The sequence below is a fragment of the Thermobia domestica genome, chromosome 7, assembly GCF_964235325.1.
Source record: "Thermobia domestica chromosome 7, izTheDome1.hap1.1, whole genome shotgun sequence".
NCBI classification, from domain to species: domain Eukaryota; kingdom Metazoa; phylum Arthropoda; class Insecta; order Zygentoma; family Lepismatidae; genus Thermobia; species Thermobia domestica.
In genome coordinates, this window is record NC_137460.1 from 80619129 (window position 1) to 80641279 (window position 22151).

At 36.0% G+C, this 22151-nt stretch overlaps 1 protein-coding gene across 1 annotated transcript in view; it reads left to right on the forward strand.

Annotated features, from left to right (window-relative positions):
* The window catches only part of LOC145690226 (TBC1 domain family member 13), a 94877-nt gene that overhangs the window by 41571 nt on the left and 31155 nt on the right, over nucleotides 1-22151 (forward strand). Inside the window, exons 8-9 of the mRNA XM_081764911.1 lie at nucleotides 6692-6814; nucleotides 9991-10048. Of these exons, the coding sequence (XP_081621037.1) occupies nucleotides 6692-6814; nucleotides 9991-10048 (181 nt within the window). The remainder of the gene's footprint in view (nucleotides 1-6691; nucleotides 6815-9990; nucleotides 10049-22151) is intronic.

Genomic DNA, 22151 nt, shown 5'->3' on the forward strand with positions numbered 1-22151 from the left:
ACTTCACGTCTTACATTATTAATCATGCGTTCGGCACAGGTAGCTGATAACCTTGTACTTTGTAAACTTTCAGTTAATTTATCAATGTTTTGCTGTATATCACTATTCATACGCATGCACCTTAAATCGCTTGCACTGGTTTTCTCAATCAATTCCGCGCGCACTGTTATAATAGAACTATCCAAGAGTGAAACTTCACTTTCTAATTTCGTTGTAACTTCATCGCGCACCTTATTAATTTCTGCTTTTACACTAGCTATTTCTCGCGTCACCAATTCCTTACAATCCATTATATTGTTACGACATTCATTCTTTTGTGCTTGAACTTCACTGCGCAAATCACTTAAATCGTTGCAAATGGCATCTACTCTTGAACTAAATTGACTCAGCTGTTCATTCACTTTTGCTGATTCATTTTTAACATCTGCACGCACCTCGTTCACCTTTTCACTCAAAGTATTCTCCACTATGGCAACACTATTCTTCACTTCTGCCAATGACTGCACTAATTCATTCGAAAATGACTGCTTCATTTCAGATAATTCCTTTCTTGTGTTTTCATTAGATTGCACTATTTCTTGTTTCAACTCGCGTTGTATTGATAATAGTAATGTTCTAATATCTCCGTCATCACTAGCCATGTTTCACAGATATGAAAACACACACACGTATACAACTCTATATCACCTTCACAGAGAAAAAAAAAATCACAAGGCTCTAAACAAAAAAAAAAAAAAAAAATGCACAAAAAAATATTTCATAAAATGAAAGAATCAGTACGTCAAGGCATATATATAAGAAAAATTCAATAACTACGAAACATGCTCTAATTGAGATGGGCCTAAGTATTTTATAGGTACATAGGAAAACTTGGACACCACAAAGTATACTTGTGCCTGTACAATATATAGAAATTCAAAAGATTTGAAGAAGTTAAAATTCTCGAAATAAAGGTCTTGGTTCTATCTCACTCATCCCGCACCATTTTATAATAGCTTTTGTAGTGGCAAGAGAAATTATCGCGATAAGTAATCCCGAGGATCGAACCTGGTATCCACTCAACACCCATGAACAGACAGCTCCGCCAAAATTCAACCTTATAACAAGCAAGAACTATCCATACATAAATGTTGTTTCCCTGCGAGTTACGATGTTATTGAAACAAAACGAAGTTTTATTCCAATCACACCGAAACAACTACAACAACTACTATATCAAAGATTATATTAAGATGGACATTGATGAAACTGACTGTCGAACTACGCACAAATTATGAAATTTAAGGATACGTATGAAGAAAATGCACACTGATCCGATTTTCTGTATTTCCTCTTAAATGTTGTCTTTTTCTTACAATTTCATACTTACGATCAATTAGGTACAAATTAGGATAAAAATTACAGTAACTTATAATTGTTCAATTTTGTTTCACCGCAATACAAGTACGGTTAATGAGCAGGCCATTGCTAGCACAATGAATGTCAGTTCTCCCGCTCTTACTGCTCACATCACTCAGCTCCGCCCATAGATTTCGTACGCAAGCAAAAGTTCGTCTGCTATAGCACGTCTCATTGGCTGTGACGTTCTCATGACGTAGCAGCAGTTTAGATGAGAACGTGTTACAAAGGTGGTTCTCACGGTAAAGCTTGAGAAAGAACAATGAGTCATTGTAACAGAAAAGGAAGATAAATGGAAATTGATAACTAAAATGCACTTATAAGCTTCACTGCTATAACAGAACTGCAGAAAATAAAAATGAATGCTTCCAGATTTTGTTGGAAATAAAAATCATTATAAATAAGCATATTATACTGAGTTTAGTGATAGTTTGGGTTGGCTACATTATTTGTAATTCTCCAGATATAAGGCCTACAAGAAAATTTTTGATTGAAATATATTGGATCATTTGATCCAAAAATGATGATAGATAGCCACAAGCGGTTTTCTGCAGTCGGTTCAAGGTCTCAAGAGAGCATATAATCAAAACTCACAACATTCCACCAAAGCCGAAAGTGGTTCGTTTATTACTACGTCCAGTTTCAATACTGATTTCTATACATCAAAACCGGTTAAATGATATCGAGATGCCGATATAGCAGCTCTCCAGGCTTTCCTATCTGCCGTCATTTTCTTGGCTTGGTTCCACTCCAAACCTCATTCTTCCAGTATCTCTTTAACACATATGTTCTAGGTTTTCCTTGGTTTTTCTCTCGGTCTTCGTCCTTAGGGCTTTCTTTCACTATTTGTTTCTCCTATTCTATTTATATGTCCAGACCATTTAATTTGGTTACGTTCCACTTTTTCTTGTTATGGTTGAGTGATCAGGGATTGTCTAATAGTTTGATTTCTTATTCTATCCCTCCTGGTTTTCCGCGTTATTCTACTAAGGTACTGCATTTCCATGGTGTGTATGGCTCGTCGATGTCTTCCGGTTAGGGTCCAGTTTTCGCTGCTGTACGTGAGTGTTGATATGTAAGTAGTTTCGTATACCGTTAGCTTTGTCTTTGTGGATATATATCCAATATATATATATATATATATATTGTTTTGTTTTGTTTTTACTAATGAAATCCCTGTTTATCATTTGGTATAATTTTTCTGTCTTCATGGTTCTATCCGTTATTTCCTTTTCTTCTCTTCCTTGGTTGTTTACGTTCACTCCAAGGTGTTTGAAGTTGCACTAATGTTTCGTTATCCAGCTTGATTTTACAAGGGTCATTTGACTCGAACTGGCAACACTGCTACGATTGGAGTGTCGTGTGGGCAGGAGACAAATGACGAACGTAGTGTGTTCCGTGGATGTGTGTACAATTCAGTTCAACGCTGCTGCGGTCCCATATTACGGTGTGTGTGGCGAGTAGAAATTGTTAAAGTGATTGTTGTATGAAATTCCAGCTGGCTCGAGGGCAAAATGCTAGGACGATTTACAAAGGAATAGTAGAGAGGCCTGTGGTGAAGCTGCTCTACCGTATCGGACAGTGGCGAGATGGATTGCAACATTTCAGGCGAGACGACAGTCAACAGACAAAATGCACGGTGGAGGGCATATGCGAATGGCTACTGACGAAATTCATCTTGCAAGACTACGGACACTGCTTGATGATGATCGGCGCTGGACTTGTAGTGAATTGGCGTAGGAGCTAAACATTTCTTCCGGATCAGTGTTCCACATGCTAACACAAGATCTTGGCATGCGGAAAATTGTGCACACCTACACCTGCAACGTTACAATGAGGAAGCTGATGACTTCTTGCACTGCATTATTGCAAGTGACGAAACGTGGGGAAGATCCTACGAGCCTCAATTGAAACGTCAGCCGAGTAAATGGCGCCACCCACAATCTCCACAACCGAAAAAGCTTACGCAAAACCTTGCAAACATGAAGGTGATGATGATGTCATACGACCACGAAGACATTATCCTGTTACATCAAGTTCTATCGGGCGTTACCGTCAATGCTGCATACTATACTTCATACCGCAGTCACCATTTGCGACCAGCATTGCAGCGCAAACGTGCACACTTCCTGAAGCGCAAACCAATTCTCCTTCACAACATTACCAGATGCCATACAGCCAATCCAGTACAGACTCTGTTACGACGATGGGGTTGGGAGGCACTGGAGCACCCGCCATCTCTCCGGATATGAACCCCTGCAATTTTGATCTTTTCCCAAAAATTAAAGAACCTCTCAGGGGCAAGGCGCATTGTCAACACCCTCTCACGAAGTGGGGCTTTGACAGGTATTCAACGGTTACCAGAATCTGGCGAAGGGTTCAACAGGCTGCGGAGACTACATCGAAGGATTGTAAGCTTCTTGAGGTGAGTGATTCACTACATTCCATTTCACAATTATGTTGTCACTTCGAGTTAAATGACCCTCGTATGTTTCGTGTTTTTCTTGCCGATTACCATGTTTTACTTGTCTCCTTACTTATCACCATGGTTTTCATTAATCCTGTGTTTAGTATATTTAGGGTTTGTTATAATTCTGGTTTTGGCTTTGCTGTTTGTTTTGCTGGCAAGCAAAATTCTAGCGTTCTGTTTCCGTTGTCATTTAAGGTGTATACAACATGCGGTCCTATAATCTGCCTCCATTCGTTCATATTGTTACCTCTCTTCCATTCAGGTCTCCAACTATTATAACTTCTTGATTACTGTCTTTTTTTTTTTTTTTTTTTTTTTTTTTAAGCGCCTCAAAGAAGTTTTCTTTGTTTTCTGCTGTGTCGTTCTCGTTGGGCCATATACTATTATTAATGTTGTTCGCAACCTTACTCGTTGATGTTGCCTGTCATTATTCTCTCATTTACGTATTCCCATCCTATAGTTTTTATTCTCATTGTGTACGAGTAGTGCTACTCCTGCTCTGGCTCTCTCTTCTTTCTGGATTCCGCTATATATAAGTATGTATCCTTCATCCAGCTCAATTATTCCATTTCCGTTCTTTTGATTTCTGTTATGGCTAGGTATCTTTCGTTTTCTTCACTTCCTTTACGAGCTGCGTTTCCTTTCCGTTCAGCCCCCTTATATTCCACGTTCCGATAATGTACTTTAATCCTCGCCAATTTTCAGTCCTGTAGGTCCGTGCGGGCAGCTCTCTGTTTCTTCTAACCATTATGTTTGGGAAGTGCAGGGGATTGGCCTGCAGCTCCTAACATGGTGGAGGGACTGCCTTCTCTCTGATTTCATGTTCGCAGGGAGGTTTGAGATGTTTACATCCTTTGCTTATTGGTCGGGGGCCGCTTATTCGTGAAGTTCTTGTTAGAACTCGCTTACTTCGCAGCTAACCTCCATTTCTGAAGGCCGTTCCGTCATCCGCTACGTTACGGACCCTCCACTGGACCTGAGCTAAGTTAAATATCAGGAACTGCATTCCGTAGTTGGAGAGTTTCTGCTTCTACTTGTACAAAATTTGAAATAAAAGAGAGAAAATAACATTCATGTGAGCATTAAAAGATGTCGTCCTCGGTTTGCTTTACAAAACATTTCTTTTCTTATAACGTTATATAATTTTCAATATTTCATTGTAGTCTCATTACTGTTTATTTTTATAGATATGAGACAGGGGAGAGGGGAAGACAAAAAATCATCTCAGTATTGTATAGGTACTTGGCCTGTCTTGGAATAGCGATTATGCTAGTAAGAGGTCTAAGGTTCAGTCCTACAATAAATTAATCAGGATCAAGGGTTTTTTTCAGTGCCAACAAGCAAATGATGGAGTGGCACGTATAAATAAGGCTCAGGACGATACGTTTCCAACGGAGTAAACCGAGCTGGCGTAAACTAATGGTTAGTTTCTCGCTTCGCTATCGGGAGGATCCGGGTTCGAATCCGGTGGTTAACCATTTTGAGTGAAGTTTTCCCTCAGTTCATGAGGCGAATACCGGAATGGCACTGTTAAATATAAGCCTTTGCGGATTTATCCCACTTTCTTTCTCATTGTTGTAGTTATTGGTTTTAGTTGCAAATTATTCCGTTGTAAACTGGCCTCGGAGGCTGTATATGGAAGCTTGTTTGATAAATAAACCTCAGGTGGATATGTAAAGTGAAATAACCTCAAAAAGTTGATTTTGAGATACACGAAATTTAAAGTGCTGGGCTTCGTATGATCTCACAGTGACTGCGAGATTACACAGTCGAGTTCCTTCACAGCCAGGGCAATATGAGATATCGCTCTATACCCACCAGTGCGGAAGAATATGAACTTTCTTCGTAGCTATATAACTTAATTTTCACAATTACACAGTCATCCAAGAAATAGCCCTCACTTTGCTCTTCCACCCCAAAACAGTTCATTTTCATTAGGATCCTAATCCTAAAATAATAAATGCTTGGCATATAGCAAGCGCGTACCTATATCTTTATACCTTAAAAAAAAGTTCGGTTTTCTAAAAACAAAGTTTACCTTTTCATATATATAAAGTTGAAACCAACCAACCCTGCTTCTTGATACTTGTTAAATAAACTTCTGTTCCATACTTTGTATGGTTTATCCTGATATTTCATCTGTACCATTATTTCTACTAATATCTTGTCTATACCTGAATCTTTTACATGTTTTTGTTGTTGTAATGCTTTCTCTATGTTTCCTAGATCCTCTTAATTGCTTGTCATTTTCATAGAGTCTTTCTAGATATTCTTTCCGTGTTTTCACTGTATCTCCACTCTTAATCATGGGTTTTCTTTATCTTTTAGCAGGTTGCTTTTTGGTCATCATCGTAACATGGAGGTCACTTTAATAATCTTACAAGCCATATCTACTTTTTCCGTGCTGTTATCTTGTTCGATTTATTCACATTGTTGTCGTATCGACACTCTGTGTAGACACTCTGTCATTTTCGATTATTTTTATTCTTTTGTGCTGCTCCTAAGCTACGTTGTTGTTGATATTCTTAAATTACTTCTTTTGTCGATTAATTCTGGAATTTCCTTGATCAATTTTTTTTTTTTTTTTTTTTTGTTTGTTTTCATATTATATTCTCTTCGTGACTTATTACTTCTTCCGCTGATATAAAGGAAATTATTTTCTTCCTTTAATTTGATAATCATATTTGTCATTTTAAATTGCTAATAAATTTTTGCCCAAATTATAATTGTCGACATACCTTTTATTATTGTATTTAAAATAAGGAATAAGCATTTGGATAAATAACAAGGTGTATAACATGTCCTTTTCTTTCTGTTTTTGTAGATGGTTAACACTGCTTCTTTCACAAGAATTTCCTCTGCCAGATGTTCTTCGGATATGGGATTCATTGTTTGCCGATGAAGAACGCTTTAACTTCCTTATATACATTTGTTGTTCCATGATCATGTAAGTATCTTATGTTAGTTTTTTTTTATATACTAATTAAAATCTTTTGATAATATATAGGGAGTAGTACTTTAATGTTTAGTGTAACATTAAATTTAATTTTTCCAAAGTGGGGCAAAATTGTTTAGTGCATATATCTGTGGTATTATTAAAAAGATTATTTTTGGCTAGTAATTTATTCCTATAACTGGCATCCTCCGAAATGGAATAATCCAAAAGGAATGCATTGTTACGAGTATAATATTTGAGGAAGTTCAGAAAAGAAAATTCCTTATTTATATGAAGAAAGAGAGAAGTCATTCCTGTATAGGGAATATTTTCGAGTTTATAAAGTAGCTATATAAATTTGCTCCATGTTCTTCTTCTATCTGGTTTATTTTAATCACGGACCTACGGTATCATGAAAAATCATTAAATCTTCGTATTTATAAACATAGCGAAACAGTCAATTTACGGTGTTGGTCTTAATCTAGTAATTCGATTGTATTTCTTAATCTGGCCTTTTAACATATTATTTCAGCAGAGACAGTTGCTGGTTAATAATATAAAGTAATTTCTAAAGAAGTAACAATACATCATGCAGTACATTGGTTTTCATACATGGTGTCTATCGGTCACGAAAGTCACGAATGTCATGAAATCAGAAAACGATCATGAAAGCCAAGAAATTTATTTTTTAGGTCACGATTTTTTGTTATCTGTACTAATATAAGTACAGACAGGAAAATTTTGTTCAATAAAACATCAAAATTCACCACCAAAATTGTCTATGGTCGGCTTTAGACGCTACCAAATCGCTAGCAAAGCATGCTTCTATCGCATGCATGAAAATTCGGCCTAATTCGTACCCAAATTCCCTCTTGAGAATGTTACGAAATTTTATGGTTTGGTAAAGAAAAGGTTACGAAAAAGTCACGAAATTTCATTTTGGAATTTTATTAGACACCCCGTCATTTAATAACATTGCGTTGTAATAACTGGATTTAGTTTTGGAGGAATATTATCAAATGTGAAATTTAAGGATATTTTTGAGTATTATTTAACCTGGAACTACCATATTACCTAACTGAAAAATGACGAGAAGGGGGAAATAAAAGCGTATAAAGCTCAACCTTAGCGTATTAGCGAATGAAGATAGTGCATTTCCGGTTAGAGTTTGAAGATACATTAGTGACATACAGTATATGTAATAAGTTGCATGTTTTCTGGGATGAATTGCGTGAGGAATGTATGAGTAAGTAGTTACTTTAAATTGCGGTTCATTGCTCACTGGCTATTACATGATACTGAAGCTACGAATATTCCGACTTTTCTCTAACAGAATTTGATTCCTATATAATCCCTGTCAATGAAGTAGATTCAATTGAGGGCCTAAATCCAACTCCTTCCGCAAGATTATAGCATGTTCATCGATTAATCACAAAGGAGATAAATAGAAATGCTTTTCGTTGGTGGCTTGTAGGACCGAGAATATTTTTGAATTCTTTGTGAAGAGTTAAAGTGATCTTATTTCGTAAGATATTGGGTCACCCTCAACTACGGTGGTATACAAACTGCACACAAAACAGTAAGTAAAATGTATTGTGGACTGTCGATTACGGGACAGATTCCTCTGAATAGTCTAAGCTATCGTGAGAAATTATTTCTTCTTAGTATCTTCAATACTGTGTTTTCATTATAAGCTACCTAGATAGATAAATATAAAAAAACAAAGGAAATAGTAAAAAAAAAATTAAAAAATCAATAAGTATATCTTGAATAAATTGTCCTGTGATCTCATTAGTAGGTTCAGTTGGGGGCCTAAACCAAACATCCCTCCCCAAGATTATATCATTTTCATCGATTAATCAATCTAACAAATAATTTCGTAGCCTCAAACAAAGAACTCTTTATTTTAAATATTAATTTTACCTAAAAATAAAATGCCGAAGTCCTCCAAGTTACAGATTAAGGTTTTATCTAGGTACAGAAGCTTAGGATATAGGTCTGTTCGACCTTTGAAATCTTACGTGGTCTGAGTTCAGATCGGCGTAAGCCAGATCGGTTTCTATCTTTTAAATATAGTACTGCAAAATATAAGAATTGTCCTTAGTTTTTCTTTCGTTCCTTAGCAGCTGTCTTACGAAGACATATGAAAATTAAAAGTACTAGCAAATAAATATATGTTATTTTTCTCCAAAGACTGTGTTGAGTTCCATAGAAATGACTGCATGGGGACATAAGTGGTGATTAGAATGATTTTGAACGTGTATAAAGTGCATGATATTCAAACATAAGACAACTAATTTAGTAAATTAATTCCTTGGGGAAGTGGATGAAATTGCGTGCATAACTTTGTGGGCATCTTTTATAGATTAGTAGGACATTGTGCTAAATTAAGTGTGTAAAATATATTCGTAACGGACTACAACTTCACTCACCTTCATGTTCTTTGTAATAGCCAAATAATGGGTATCAATTATATATTTCGAATAAATTATATATTTCGAAAACGGGTAACTCATCGGTTATCTTTTCTCTGTAGGACAAGGCTTATTGCATCGTGTGAAGGCCGTGTGCGTGGGTTTTCTCGGGGTTCTCCCGTTTCCTCCCACTTTCTTAATTCTACCATTTCATTCATTTCTCATCTTCACCGTCTCCTTTCGCCTAACCGGCATAACTGTGGGACGTAAAACTCAAAGATTTCATTTCATTTCATCGTGTGAAGGTTGTAAATTCATTTCTTTTACTTCTAATGGAATAGAATACCCACCAAAGTTAATCTTAAGCCTTGTTTTTCAAAGTCTCGTCAACCACTGATTATAATAAGGAACATTTATTTAAATTAACGGGACTTTGAAAATACAAGACTCAAGATTGAAACTTCGTTGGATATCCTACTTCTATTCCACCAAAAGTTTACACAAGTGAAGAAAATAATAATAATAATAATAATAATAATAATAATAATAATAATAAAATAAAAATACTTACAATCTTCTTATGATTCAGTAAGCCTTATCCTACTGAGGAAGGATAACTGATAAATTTTTTGAAATGTATAGTAGATACCAGTTATTTGGCTGTTATAAGAAACATGAAGGTTAATAAAGTTGAAGCTTAAATAAGTGTTCCTTACATTCTATTATTAGTTATATTCGCAACAGCTTGTTAATTGAATTTTTAACTTCTTACAGCCTGCTTCGTGATCAATTGTTAGATGGAGATTTTCCTGCCAATGTAAAGCTGCTTCAGGTAAGCTATCTTTTATCGAACAGTACTTTTGTTTTAAGATTCGTTCGTTCATTTAGTTTGTTTCAATTTTGATTCCGTCATCATTGTATTCCATAAAGAGTAAGCTTAATTTCAGTTAGTGTTGCTGGATCTTTACTATATGCTTAGCCACTCATTCATCACGGCTCCAAGTCGAGAGATCATGTCTCTTGCGTTCTACATAGTCTAGGAGCGTAAGGTGTGTAACCTTGTATTACAAAGTACGGTACAATCCATATGCTTAAAGTCGTTGACAGAAAATTGTGTAGGTCAAGTAACACAGAAAGCCTATTTCCTTTTGTTGTTGAGTTTTACTCACACTTTTGCTGTTGACGCTTTCCCACAATTCTAGCTTTGTCCTTGGTCCATAGTGCCGATCTTGTAAGCTTACTAGTGTTTACATGACATTGTTCGAGCATGGCATGACTGAGCTACATTTTTTAGTCGACTATAATATATATATATGTATTCATTTAATATCCCATGATTATGCTTCGAAGCTAAGGGATACGGTGACAATGAGGTGGATGATGATGGTGGAATGAAGAAAGGGAAGGAAACGGGAGAACCCTGAGAAAAAATATGCACACAGTGTTTGCTTACCACAGAGCTTACTTGGTAGAGTAAGAGAATCGTGTACCTGACATTACCATGTAGTTCGAGTCAGCAACAAGATCACAAATCAGGGCTATAACGTCAAATTGCCGTCATCCATAATAGGATGTGTTAAGGGCCTTCACTACAGCGAAATTAAACTACCGCTAATTTTAGAGTTTTTCTGTAATATCTTCAAAACAAACAAAAATATTCGAAATGTAGAAACGTAGTGAACTAGACAATACCATTTTGCATGTGACAACTTTACCACAATTCACCTACTTGCTTCCGCAATGCCGCTATTTACAGAACCTGTAAAAAAATACTAAATCTACCTACAGTTGTAAATCGAAAGCAGATAGATGAGTTGTAATAAAGGTATCACATGCAAAATCGTATTGTCTAGTTCACTACGTTTGTGCTTTTTGAATATTTTTATTTGTTTTGAAGATACTACAGAAAAACTCTAAAATTAGCGGTTATTTAATTTTGCTGTAGTGAAGACCCTTAAGTTAAATGGCGGTTATCCAGTATCCATGATGCTTTTAAATTATTACTTCCACTCAGGAACTAGAAATATTAATTTTACAGGGTGTCTATTGGTCACGAAAGTCATGAAATGAGAAAGCGGTCATGAAAGTCAAGAAAAAGTCACGAAATTTAGCTTTTGGGTCACGAATTTTTTTCTCTGTTAAAATACAAGTATAGATTGGAAAATTTTATTCTATAAAACGTCAAAATTCACCACCAAAAATGTCTCTGGTCGGCTTTAGATGCTACTAACTCGCAAACAAACCACACTTCTATCGCATGCATGAAAATTCGGCCCAATTCGCACCCAAATCCGCTCTTGAGAATGTTATTAAATTTTATGGTTTTGGAAGGAAAAGGTCAGGAAAAAATCACGAAATTTCATTTTGGAATTTTAGTAGACACCCTGTTTTATTTTATAAGTACGTTAAATATTACAGCTACGTTAAACGAAGGACATATACTTTTTGCTTGCTTATTTGAAAATTATTGATATGCGTGTATAAAAGTATATAAGTCCTCTAACTAAGACATTTTTTATAGATCACGCCATCTTTAAATTAAAAAAAAGGAAGGGGAAGGAAAAAAAACGTGAACAGTTTCAACGTTAAAGTTGTCTAAAAATCAACAGTACGAAATACATGTAGTTTTCGAGCCGATAGGTCCAGTTCCTAAGCTGCTCGCAATACATCATACATCTGGTCAACATTTGCCAATAATAAAAAGTATTTTCATGTTCGTACTGTATAGATAATAGAAATTACTAACAAACAAGGAAGGATGAAATAATTGGTGTGATGACTAAATAAATAAATAAATAAATAAATAAATAATGAAGTAAATACGTGAAACAAACCTGCACAGACTGTATTAGTTTCCCGCACCAAGCGTAGTAGCAAGAATTAAGTTCGTATTCGTGTATGTAGAGCATAAAACCTAGTGAAAAAAGAAGAGAAAAATACCAATTAAAATATGCAATTGGAACATTTCCTTTAAACATTAAATGGCTTTGTTGTGGTGTAATAGTGCTACAGTGGTGTTAGTTTAACACGGAATAATTTCTACACTTTAGGTCAGCAAACGCTTTAAGTTACATTTAAACAAATTAGACATGTTATAATTATAATTATGTTTAAATATTCTGTATTATAACTAAAGAATATTATGATTTCGCGTAAGTTGTTTTCCACTCTGAATTTTTCTAGCTCATAATTTCAGCAACTTCTTTGTCCGTCGTCTCCGAAATTACAAGAACAAACTAAGGCGAACTCATATGTTTAAAGTATGTTTCGTGCCAGATTTCCATGACAATATTTGCTGCTATATGCTATTGAATACAAATTGTTGTAATACTTGAATTTTTAACAATTAAGCTGTAAGAAATTAATAAAGACGAACATTTATTACCGCAATAAATTAAAATCTGCAGATGTTAGAATTCATGTTGTGTTGTTTCATGTATAGCTATAGCAAAATAAGGATCTGGTATAATAATTACTAAATAGTGATGATAAATGTTTCTGATCCATTTGCTGGAGTTTGGATAGCTTTCGTGATGGTGGGTCATCGTGTGAAAAAATTAAACTCATTAAAAACACATACAGGATTTTCTTTTCCTTGATTTATTTATTTATTGTAAATATTTCTTAGTGTGGGCAAGTCTATAAGGTGTCTTCATTTCAAATTTTTATAAGTGTTAGTGACTTCCAAAAATGAAAAATCCAGAAAGCTTTTGTTTGCTCTCACATACTTTTGTGAACGCTTTGTCGAAATGTGGAATCTACGGTTTTGAAGTCAGGTTGCTTTAATACGAAGTAGTTAACAAGCTACATTATGGTTGGGTCGTCAGCAAATTTTCACTGAATCAACAAGCTACGGAGATGGCTGAAAAAGAAGAACATTATTGGAAAATAAATAATCAAATATGGAAAATGACGGAGACACCGCAGTTTACTGAGAAAGTGTACATGTTTTGACTAGCACCCTCGAGCGACATGTTAACCTTTGCTTTAAGGAGCAGATCTAGGTGGATATTCTTTCAATTGAGAAATTAAATTGTATGTATATCAGAACACGTGAAACTAGTTGTTTGGTAAATAAGGAGTGGTTTTGGACAGTTTCCTATAAAACTATAATGCATCAATTATATTGTACTGGTCGTCTGTTATTGACATCCTTTTATGTTACACTTAATAATCCGAGACACTGTCTTTTTCCATTTATTCTTAATTTGATTGGTTGGATTAGAGTTCAACTCCCTTTCAACAACGAGGCTGTATAAGACTGTAGACCTGTAGCTTAACGTGAGATCCGAACCATGGGCGCCTTCCTGGAGATCAATCCGGATCTTCTGCATCAAAGACGCGTACACGTGTTTACAGAAAAAAAAAGAGATAATAAGCACATTTTGAAATATGATATTGACTGATGAGTTAGTTTCTGATGTCAATGGATAGTAATATAGGATTTAATAATAATAATAATAAAATGCATAGTGGTTGGTTGGCTGGGCTGGAGTGTAGCATCCTTCAACACCAGGGCTATATAAGGCGTGAACTTACATCCTAATGTGGAATCCGAACCACGTGAGCTCACACCTGGAATCGAACCCGGGTCTCCCGCACCAAAGGTGCATACGCTACCCATATAGCTACAAGGGATCTTAATCTATAATAATTTTTTAATTTATAACATTTACAAACTTTAAGTGTATTTTTGGGATATAGCGATTGATCGACAGTGATACTTCTACCTGGACTGTCATTTGAGATAAGCTTTTACGGATTTCAAAGGATTAGAAGAAACATTATTCAGAACAGAAACTAATCTGTTCATCTAATCCAATGATATGAAAATCAATAAAATACAGTGCCTTCTGTAGCTTAGACAGGCTGTTTAGGCATTAGTTGACAAAGTCTATGTGCTATCCCGGTCATTGCCTTTTTGAGTTCTAAATGAACTCTTTGGAACTTCGGAAGGGAGGAAGAAAAGTATTAATGACATACATACTCCAAACTGATGTACGAGTTTCAAAGCCACCTATAATACACGCTTAACAATATTATAAAATCTGACAACGTTTAGATTTGTTAAACATTTATTTTCTTTCAGAAGCAAGCTTTTAGTAGAAGAGAGATGTCTTGAAGCTTCATTTAGAGATGAGTATAACCTTGTATACGTTCATAATATTCTTGGGCTGATTCACATGATTCTAACGATGCACACAATTCTCACGGAAATTATATTCAGTTATTAATTCCACAGAATAGAATGTAATCCGATTCTTCTTGTTCTGCGTTCCCAAACTTTATTCAATCCGTGTTGTCTGGTTATTAAGAAACAGCTTTATGAGAATGACAGAATCGGCAGTCAATTTCCAATAGAAGCCTTTAGAAATATAATCCTGGCCAAAGGAACAATACAAATTGAAACTTCTCATTCTTAGGTCAGCGTTTTTCTTCCAAGAATATTCTCAAGAAACACCATGGAGATTCACATACGCCCATACATTCACTTATATAAATCAAGATCTTTCAGCTTTCATTCGAAACATCTGTCTTTCAATTGACAACCATCAAAAACTTGTCATTCCATTCTAGTAGAGGGATCATCATTTCAGGAGGGAGAAAGGAAGGATTTTTTAATGTATGACTTGAGTTAAGTGCAATGTATGTTTAAAAACCTGTCGGCATCAGCAAGCCCAGAACCAGAATCCGGGATTCAGAAACGTTATTGAACAAACCCACAATGCATACCTACTTTCAGCATTGCTATTTTATGCCTACAAGTGCTGTGTTTACTGAGCTTACTATTCTGACCACACATTGTTCCTTTTTACTATAGAAAACACTCTTTGTTCTCATATGCTACCAAAAATATGCTCATATGGTATCAAAAATATACTTTCACTTGCTTTTCATGCTCTGCCAATTTCTTTATTTAACTTGTAAATTTGCAGCCCAGTGGTTTCTAGGAAATACTTTATTGGGACGGCAATCTCGCTCTCATTTACTCTTGATTTTGGCTTACCCTCCGTGTATCACATAATAACATTTCTGGTGAATACCAGCAGAGATGAAAATGTAATATGAAGAGTATATGGCGTAAAATTGCTATTGCATTAAGGGTCTTCACTACAGCGAAATTGAACTACCGCTAATTGTAAAATTTTTCTGTAATATCTTAAAAAAATAATATTAATAATAATAATAATCCAAAAGCAGAAACGTAGTGAAGTAGACAATACGATTTTGCATGTGATATCGTTGCCAAGCTCATCTATCTACTTTCGATTTGCAACTGTAGACAGATTTAGCATTTTTTGCGGGTTCTGTAAATAGCGGCATACCAAAAGCATATAGGTGAATTGTGGTAAAAGTATCACATGCGAAATCGTATTGTCTAGTTCACTACGTTTCTGCTTTTCGAATATTTTTAGTTGTTTTGAAGATATTACAGAAAAACACTAAAATTAGCGGTAGTTGAATTTCGCTGTAGTGAAGACCTTACCCATTTAAGCCCACTGTTCCCAAATGGAAACAATTTATTTTTATTCCTTTTTATTAACGGATTATTTGTTATGGATTTATTTCGTCTTTTACAATAAGGACCTGGTACCATTCCATCTGCTACCACTAAAATCCTCAAAATATTTTAAATGAGGTCAGAATCAACAAGGTTGGAAAGAATTACGAAATTCTCAAACAAGAAATAAGTTGGGATTAAATGGGTTAAGTATTAACATAGAACTTTGTTCGAAATAATAATAATAAATATTCTATAGGTATAACCTCTCGTGAGCTGCAGTACTAGGGAATATCGAAAATATGTGTTTTTGGAATGGAAAATGCTTTACAGATGGTGTTTTCTCGTAATGCTTTTAAAGGTATATTTTTGAAAATACATTGTTCAAATTGGTAGTTTTATCTTTGACTCCCCCCCCCCCTCAAAAAAAAAAAAAAACTAGAACATAATTCTCCTTTACTGAACTGGTGCTAGCTTAGTAATATTTTAGTCCATTTCTTTCTCGTGACATTATGAGTTTAGTTGAATTGACATTAACTCCTTATTGAGGAAGGAAGATTTTGGATTCCATGTCATTTTCTTAAATTTCTTTCGCTGTCAGTACATTGCAGACAATAAGTCTGTGTTGCAGAAATATAATGGATTAAAAAAAAAAAGAAGAAGAAGAAGAAGCAAGGAAGTCACTTTTCTAGAATCCACGGATTAATATTTCATATCATTGTTGATAAATAACAATATTCAAAATATATTCTGTGACCTGAGTAGATTACAGAGTGGCGAACGCACTGAGAATTCTGTATCAGTGATAAATATTTGCGTTATTCATAAGAGGGGGGAAAAAATATATACATACAGTGAAATCTATACTTATTGGGACCTATATTCAGAATATTAAAACATTTATGGCTCGTGAGCTGTCATATGTAAATGGATATAATAATAATACGTTATGTATTTAATGTGGAAATGCACTCTCCTCTGAATAATGGAACATGTTTATGAGTGTAAGATGCAAATGCTCTATTCTTTTAAATATTTCCGCTTATTATTTTTAATTGATTGATTACATATTGGATATTTAATGAAGACATCAGCAGCGGGATTATTTTCCCCATCACGATTTGTTTTTTTTTTAATAATTGAAATTACTTATGGGTAATAGTAGCCTATTATAAAATATATATAGGATCATAGTGCAAAAAATATGTTAACGTAGCGTGACGTATTAAACAAATATGAAGGAAATAATTGTCGAGTCTGCTTTTGAACAAAATTGAGCTGCTTCAATCTCTTCAGAATATCAAAGGATATGAAGATCTGTCTAGTTCAAAGAAGCGTAACCGTAGTAATTTCTGTTTAAAAAGTGACTGCATTAAAGAGGAGCCAAACATGCCTGGAAGATTGTTTTTTAATGAAAGCTAACAGTTAAATTATAAAAGTTGCATTTAAAAAGTTAGCATAATAAAGCTTCATAATTAAAAGAGCCAGAAAACTTCATTGATAAGATGGAATTCGTTTTTGACTTGATGACTTCCAGGAGAAAACATATATATATCAAAGGTGAGCGTATAACTTACACTCTATTTGTCCTAGAAACAATTAAAATAGTAATTACAAGGATTCTTCAGTGAATATTCAGACTGATGCTGTAAAAAACACAGGGACGACTTACAACCTATTCGCCGCTGGAAGCAGTGAAGCAGTCCTGGAACGCCTGTTATGGAATGCGCCGGAGTTCCCTCGTCATGTTGTACTTGGATGGTATCAAATCGCTCCCCTTTTAAGGTAGATTTCAGTGTAGGAAACAGGAAGACATCACATGGTGTCAGATACGGTGAGAATAGAAAATGAATGGTATATGACGGGGATGTTGTCCCAAGAAGTCAAAAGACCAAGAAGTCTGATACTATTCCTGGAGCATTGTTATGGTGCGAATGTCACTTTCCAGATACTCGATTGTTCGGTGGTTTACGACGAATGGAATCGTGTAGCCATTGTATCACAACTATGTAGATCTTCGTATTTACACGTTTGCCACCAGGAAGAAATTCATGATGCACGGTTCCGAACATGTCAAAAAACAATTGGTAGCACGTCTGCCCCGGATCGCACTTTTTTTTATGTTTCTGGGTCGTACCCGCAAACCCATGATTCGTCCTCTTGTGACGTTACTGGTCAGAAATATCGGATCGTTAGCGGCTGGTTCCAGATCCTTGCTGATGGCAACACGAGTACCTGATTCTGTGTGAGAATCCTCGGCACGAATTTCGCCGGTACATGCCATATCTTTAAGTCTTCATGTAAGATTAGGTGACGTGAGCTAACGGAAACACATAATTTCCCCGCATTTCATGGACGTGCGACCAACACGGGGACCATCTTCCACGGACATTCTTCCAATTGGGAACGAGGAAACGACTGAAAGGTCGTTGTGTGACTGACTGACTGACACATCACCGAATGCTAGCCATTTTTCCAAGGTTAGAAGAAAATTTTAAGAGATTGTCTGCTTTGGATTTCCCATTTCGCAATCTGACATGTATGATAATTAAGTGAAACGCACACTGGCCTATGTTTTGCCTACGTAGCACTCGTTTTGTTTGGAATCTTGCTCGTAGGTTAACAGCGAAAGTGACGAAACTACTTGACTCATCCATGGGAGATTCACACAAGGCTGTATTACTGCCAGTATTTAAGTGCTCACATTCACCATACGATCTAGATATTGTTTCTGGGCAATTATGAAATTTTCCAGGGTTTCTAATTCATGTTGCTAATTTGTTAGGTATGATTTCATTAACGTTGGGTCTGGGTTACATCATTTCCTGTTCAGCTCGGTCTTCATATTTCAACATTATTAAACGTTTGTGGTCAGTTCTGAAGCTCAGAATCCGGAGCTGCTTTTATCCTCGCCGACGAAAGTAAGTGCTGCACCGCATCAGGAATGATAAATGTTCTTTTGGAAGCCATTCATGACTTTTTTACGTTTATTCTACAAGTTAGAGCTGTTCTGCAGCCTAACAGTGGCCACACGTATTATCAGATAGATTGCATTTTCTTCAGATGTGTCCATTATTTTGATAGCCATAACTGTTTCAATCATTCCAGCAGTTGTGTTTGAGGCGTCATATACAGGATACACAGCCCTATTGTTGACCTTATTGCCTGTGTGTGTGTGACGACTATATTGATGATGTCATGCGTGGAAGAATCATCGGACGACTGAGAGGCCAGAGCTTTTTCGTGGCTAAGCAGTTAGCGTACGCGCCTTTGGCGTGGGAGACCCGAGTTCGATTCCTGCCGGGAGCTCATGTGGTTCGGATTCCACATTAATCAGTAGGTCCCGTCTCATATAGCCGCGCTGCTGAAAGGGACGTTAAACTCAAAATCAACTCAACTCAACTCAACTGAGAGGCCAGACCCAGGTGAAGTGTCGCCTGAACTTGGTGTCTCACAGAGTATCATCAAAAGTCTGGCAACTATTCCAACAGGGGGAAACAGCACCGCCTCAGATCTCGGTAGAGATCTTTTAGCTGGTATAGGGACCACCGTTTAAGGTTTACAGTGTACAACACGGTTACCTGAGGCTACCTGTATGCCAGTTGACCAGCAAGGTGTGTTTTACAGGGTTCTTACTGATCAGAGAAGTCTGGAAAAGTAGTGCAGGTCAGGGAAAAAGACTGGAAATCAGGGAAAGTCTGGGAAATTTTATAAAATATATTTTTTTCGAACATTAATTTTACACTAATTTCAGCTTAGCCAACCATTAATGATCACAGTATGGAACGTTCCTCAGATTTTTATGGGTGGTAAGTGGAATGTACGTATGAGCAATTTATTATTATTTGTCTCTATGGCAGCGTTTCCCAACCTTTTTCAACTTGCGGCACACTACGGGTGTTACTTGGATTCTCGCGGCACACTTATAGATATTATTATTTGTAAATATAAAACACAGTGGTATTTTTCTGTTATTGTTGATCTCCTCACAGAGAAAAAAGCTCGATCACTGGTTTTCCCCGTGGTAAATAATTATGCTTATTTTTCTTTCAAATTTAAAAATAGAAAACAAATGCAATGAAAAATTGGACTCAGGTTTTTAAAAATACGCTTTCTTTTTAAAAACTGTATCCAACCTTTTTACTAAGAAGGAAGGTCACTAAATAACGAACAAACAAACAAATATCTCTTATTTTTAAAACACAAATGTAGGTAATTTTTTTTTTAAAGGATTGAATGATATTTTAAATTTTCAAGTTACGAAATAGTTTGCAACGGCATGATGTAACATCTAAGGCATATATAGCATCTAGGATGCATCTAGGCAGTGCATATATAGCATAAGGATAGGTATGCCTCGTCCTGATTCCTGTAGTAAGCAAGAGGTTTCCGTATATTTGTACAATATACCGCTGTCTGGAGAACGGATTTTTCTCAGTATATGAAACTTAAAATTGTAGATTCATAGTAGAGGTTCATAATAATGTGAAATACAAATATACATTTTTCTCTACGTTTTGCAATTTGATTGCTATAAAATTAATAATTTTGTTTCGATTTCTCGCGGCACACCAGCGGCCCATTCACGGCACACCAGTGTGCCGCGGCACACCGGTTGGGAAACGCTGCTCTATGGAATAAATGTTTTCATATAAATATTCACCATTATTTATTCCTATTTATATGTCAACGTCATCTGACACCTATCATGAGTTAGGGAATTTCCTGCCAAAGGTCGGGGAAGGTCAGGGAGAAATCAGGGAAATAGATTTCTCCAGATTAGTAGGAACCCTGTTTTATTGACTCGACTGTAAAAAAGAGCCCGTTTGAATTGGAGCTGAGAACATCACGCATGTATCCATGAGCAGTGGAGTTATGTTCTGTTTACAGATAAATTCTGGTTTATAATTATAATTGTGTGGGCGCATGAAAAATTGATCCAAATTAACAAAAAATTGGCTACTTACCAATGAATCCTCTCTTGGAAAGCCTAAACACTTTTTAGACGTTTCGGAACTTACAGCTGATTCCTTCTTCAGTTCCACGTACAATATTTAGAAAAGTTTCTTTCGCCGAGCAATATTAATTGTGACCGTCGAAAAGATCTTAATGAAGAAATACAGTTTTTATATAAAATAGAACAAGAAAACGGTTATAAGTTGTGTATTTTACAAAAGTGGTTTAAACACGTAGATCGTTGCAAGTTCCCAAAACAGTAACTTCCAAAGAAGCAAAAACTTGGATAGGAATTCCTTATTCAACGTATTCTTGCAAAGCATAACATATCTGCTTCAGGTATTTCCCCCAGAAAGCTACAAAAACATCTTACCGGATTTAAAAGTTATTTTGTTAACCCACTAAACAAGTCAGGCATTTACTGCGTCCAAGGCGAATGTGACTCCACATATATAGGCCAAACGAAACGCAATATTAACACGCGTGTTAAGGAACATGTTAGACAATCAAAAAAGTTACAAGAAGGAATGTCGGGCTTGGCCCTTCATTTAAAACAACATCCACATAATATAAAACATCTTAAGGTAATAGGTACAGAAAAAAAAAACAACGGGAAATTAAAGAATTCTTTATTCATAAATACAAACTTGCATTGAACCTTGATACTAGCAACATTGATCGAACTTGGGTACCTACCTTTGATGTCTACTTTGAATCTGGCAATAATGACGTAACATAGACACCGCGCCTTTCTTAATTCAGTTCACTCCTCTTGCACTTCGCTTTGCTCATCTCCGGATCTACTCTCTCCGGTACGTTACTTTTATTTAGTGGTATGTATTCCTTGTTGTACACCTTTTATTTCCTTTCCGTTTTAATTTTTGTCACCTTGCCACTGCGGAAGGAACCAGCTGTAAGTTCGAAATGTCTAAAAAGTGTTTAGGCTTTTCAAGAGAGGAATCATTGGTAAGTAGCAAATTTTTTGTTAAATTCTGGTTTAGTTTCACCAGTGATTCTTGACGTGTATTCATCTGGAGACACCTTGGAAAACGATTCCTTAGAGCTAACACTATTGAACTGGACCTTTACAGGGGCGTAGGATAACCCTGGGGCATTGCATGCCTCTGTATATCTTCGCACGGAGTACAGTTACAGGTATACGGTATCGAAATGCAGTCGACACTCATTTCATTCTCCTAGATGATAATGCACGTCTTCATCGAGCTGGCATAGTAGATGCATACCTTGACTCAGGACATTATTCGATTGGCACAGTCGATCATCAGACTTGAACCCATCAGAACATGCGTGGGACATAATTGGTAGGCGAATTGCACGACATCATATGTCTCAGATCCATTCCAAGCTCAGGGAGACATTGACCCAAGAATGACAATCTATACCCCAGTCACCTATTGATACGCTCATTCTCAGCATGTATTTGTATGCGTTGCATGTTTTGTAGTGCGGGAAGATC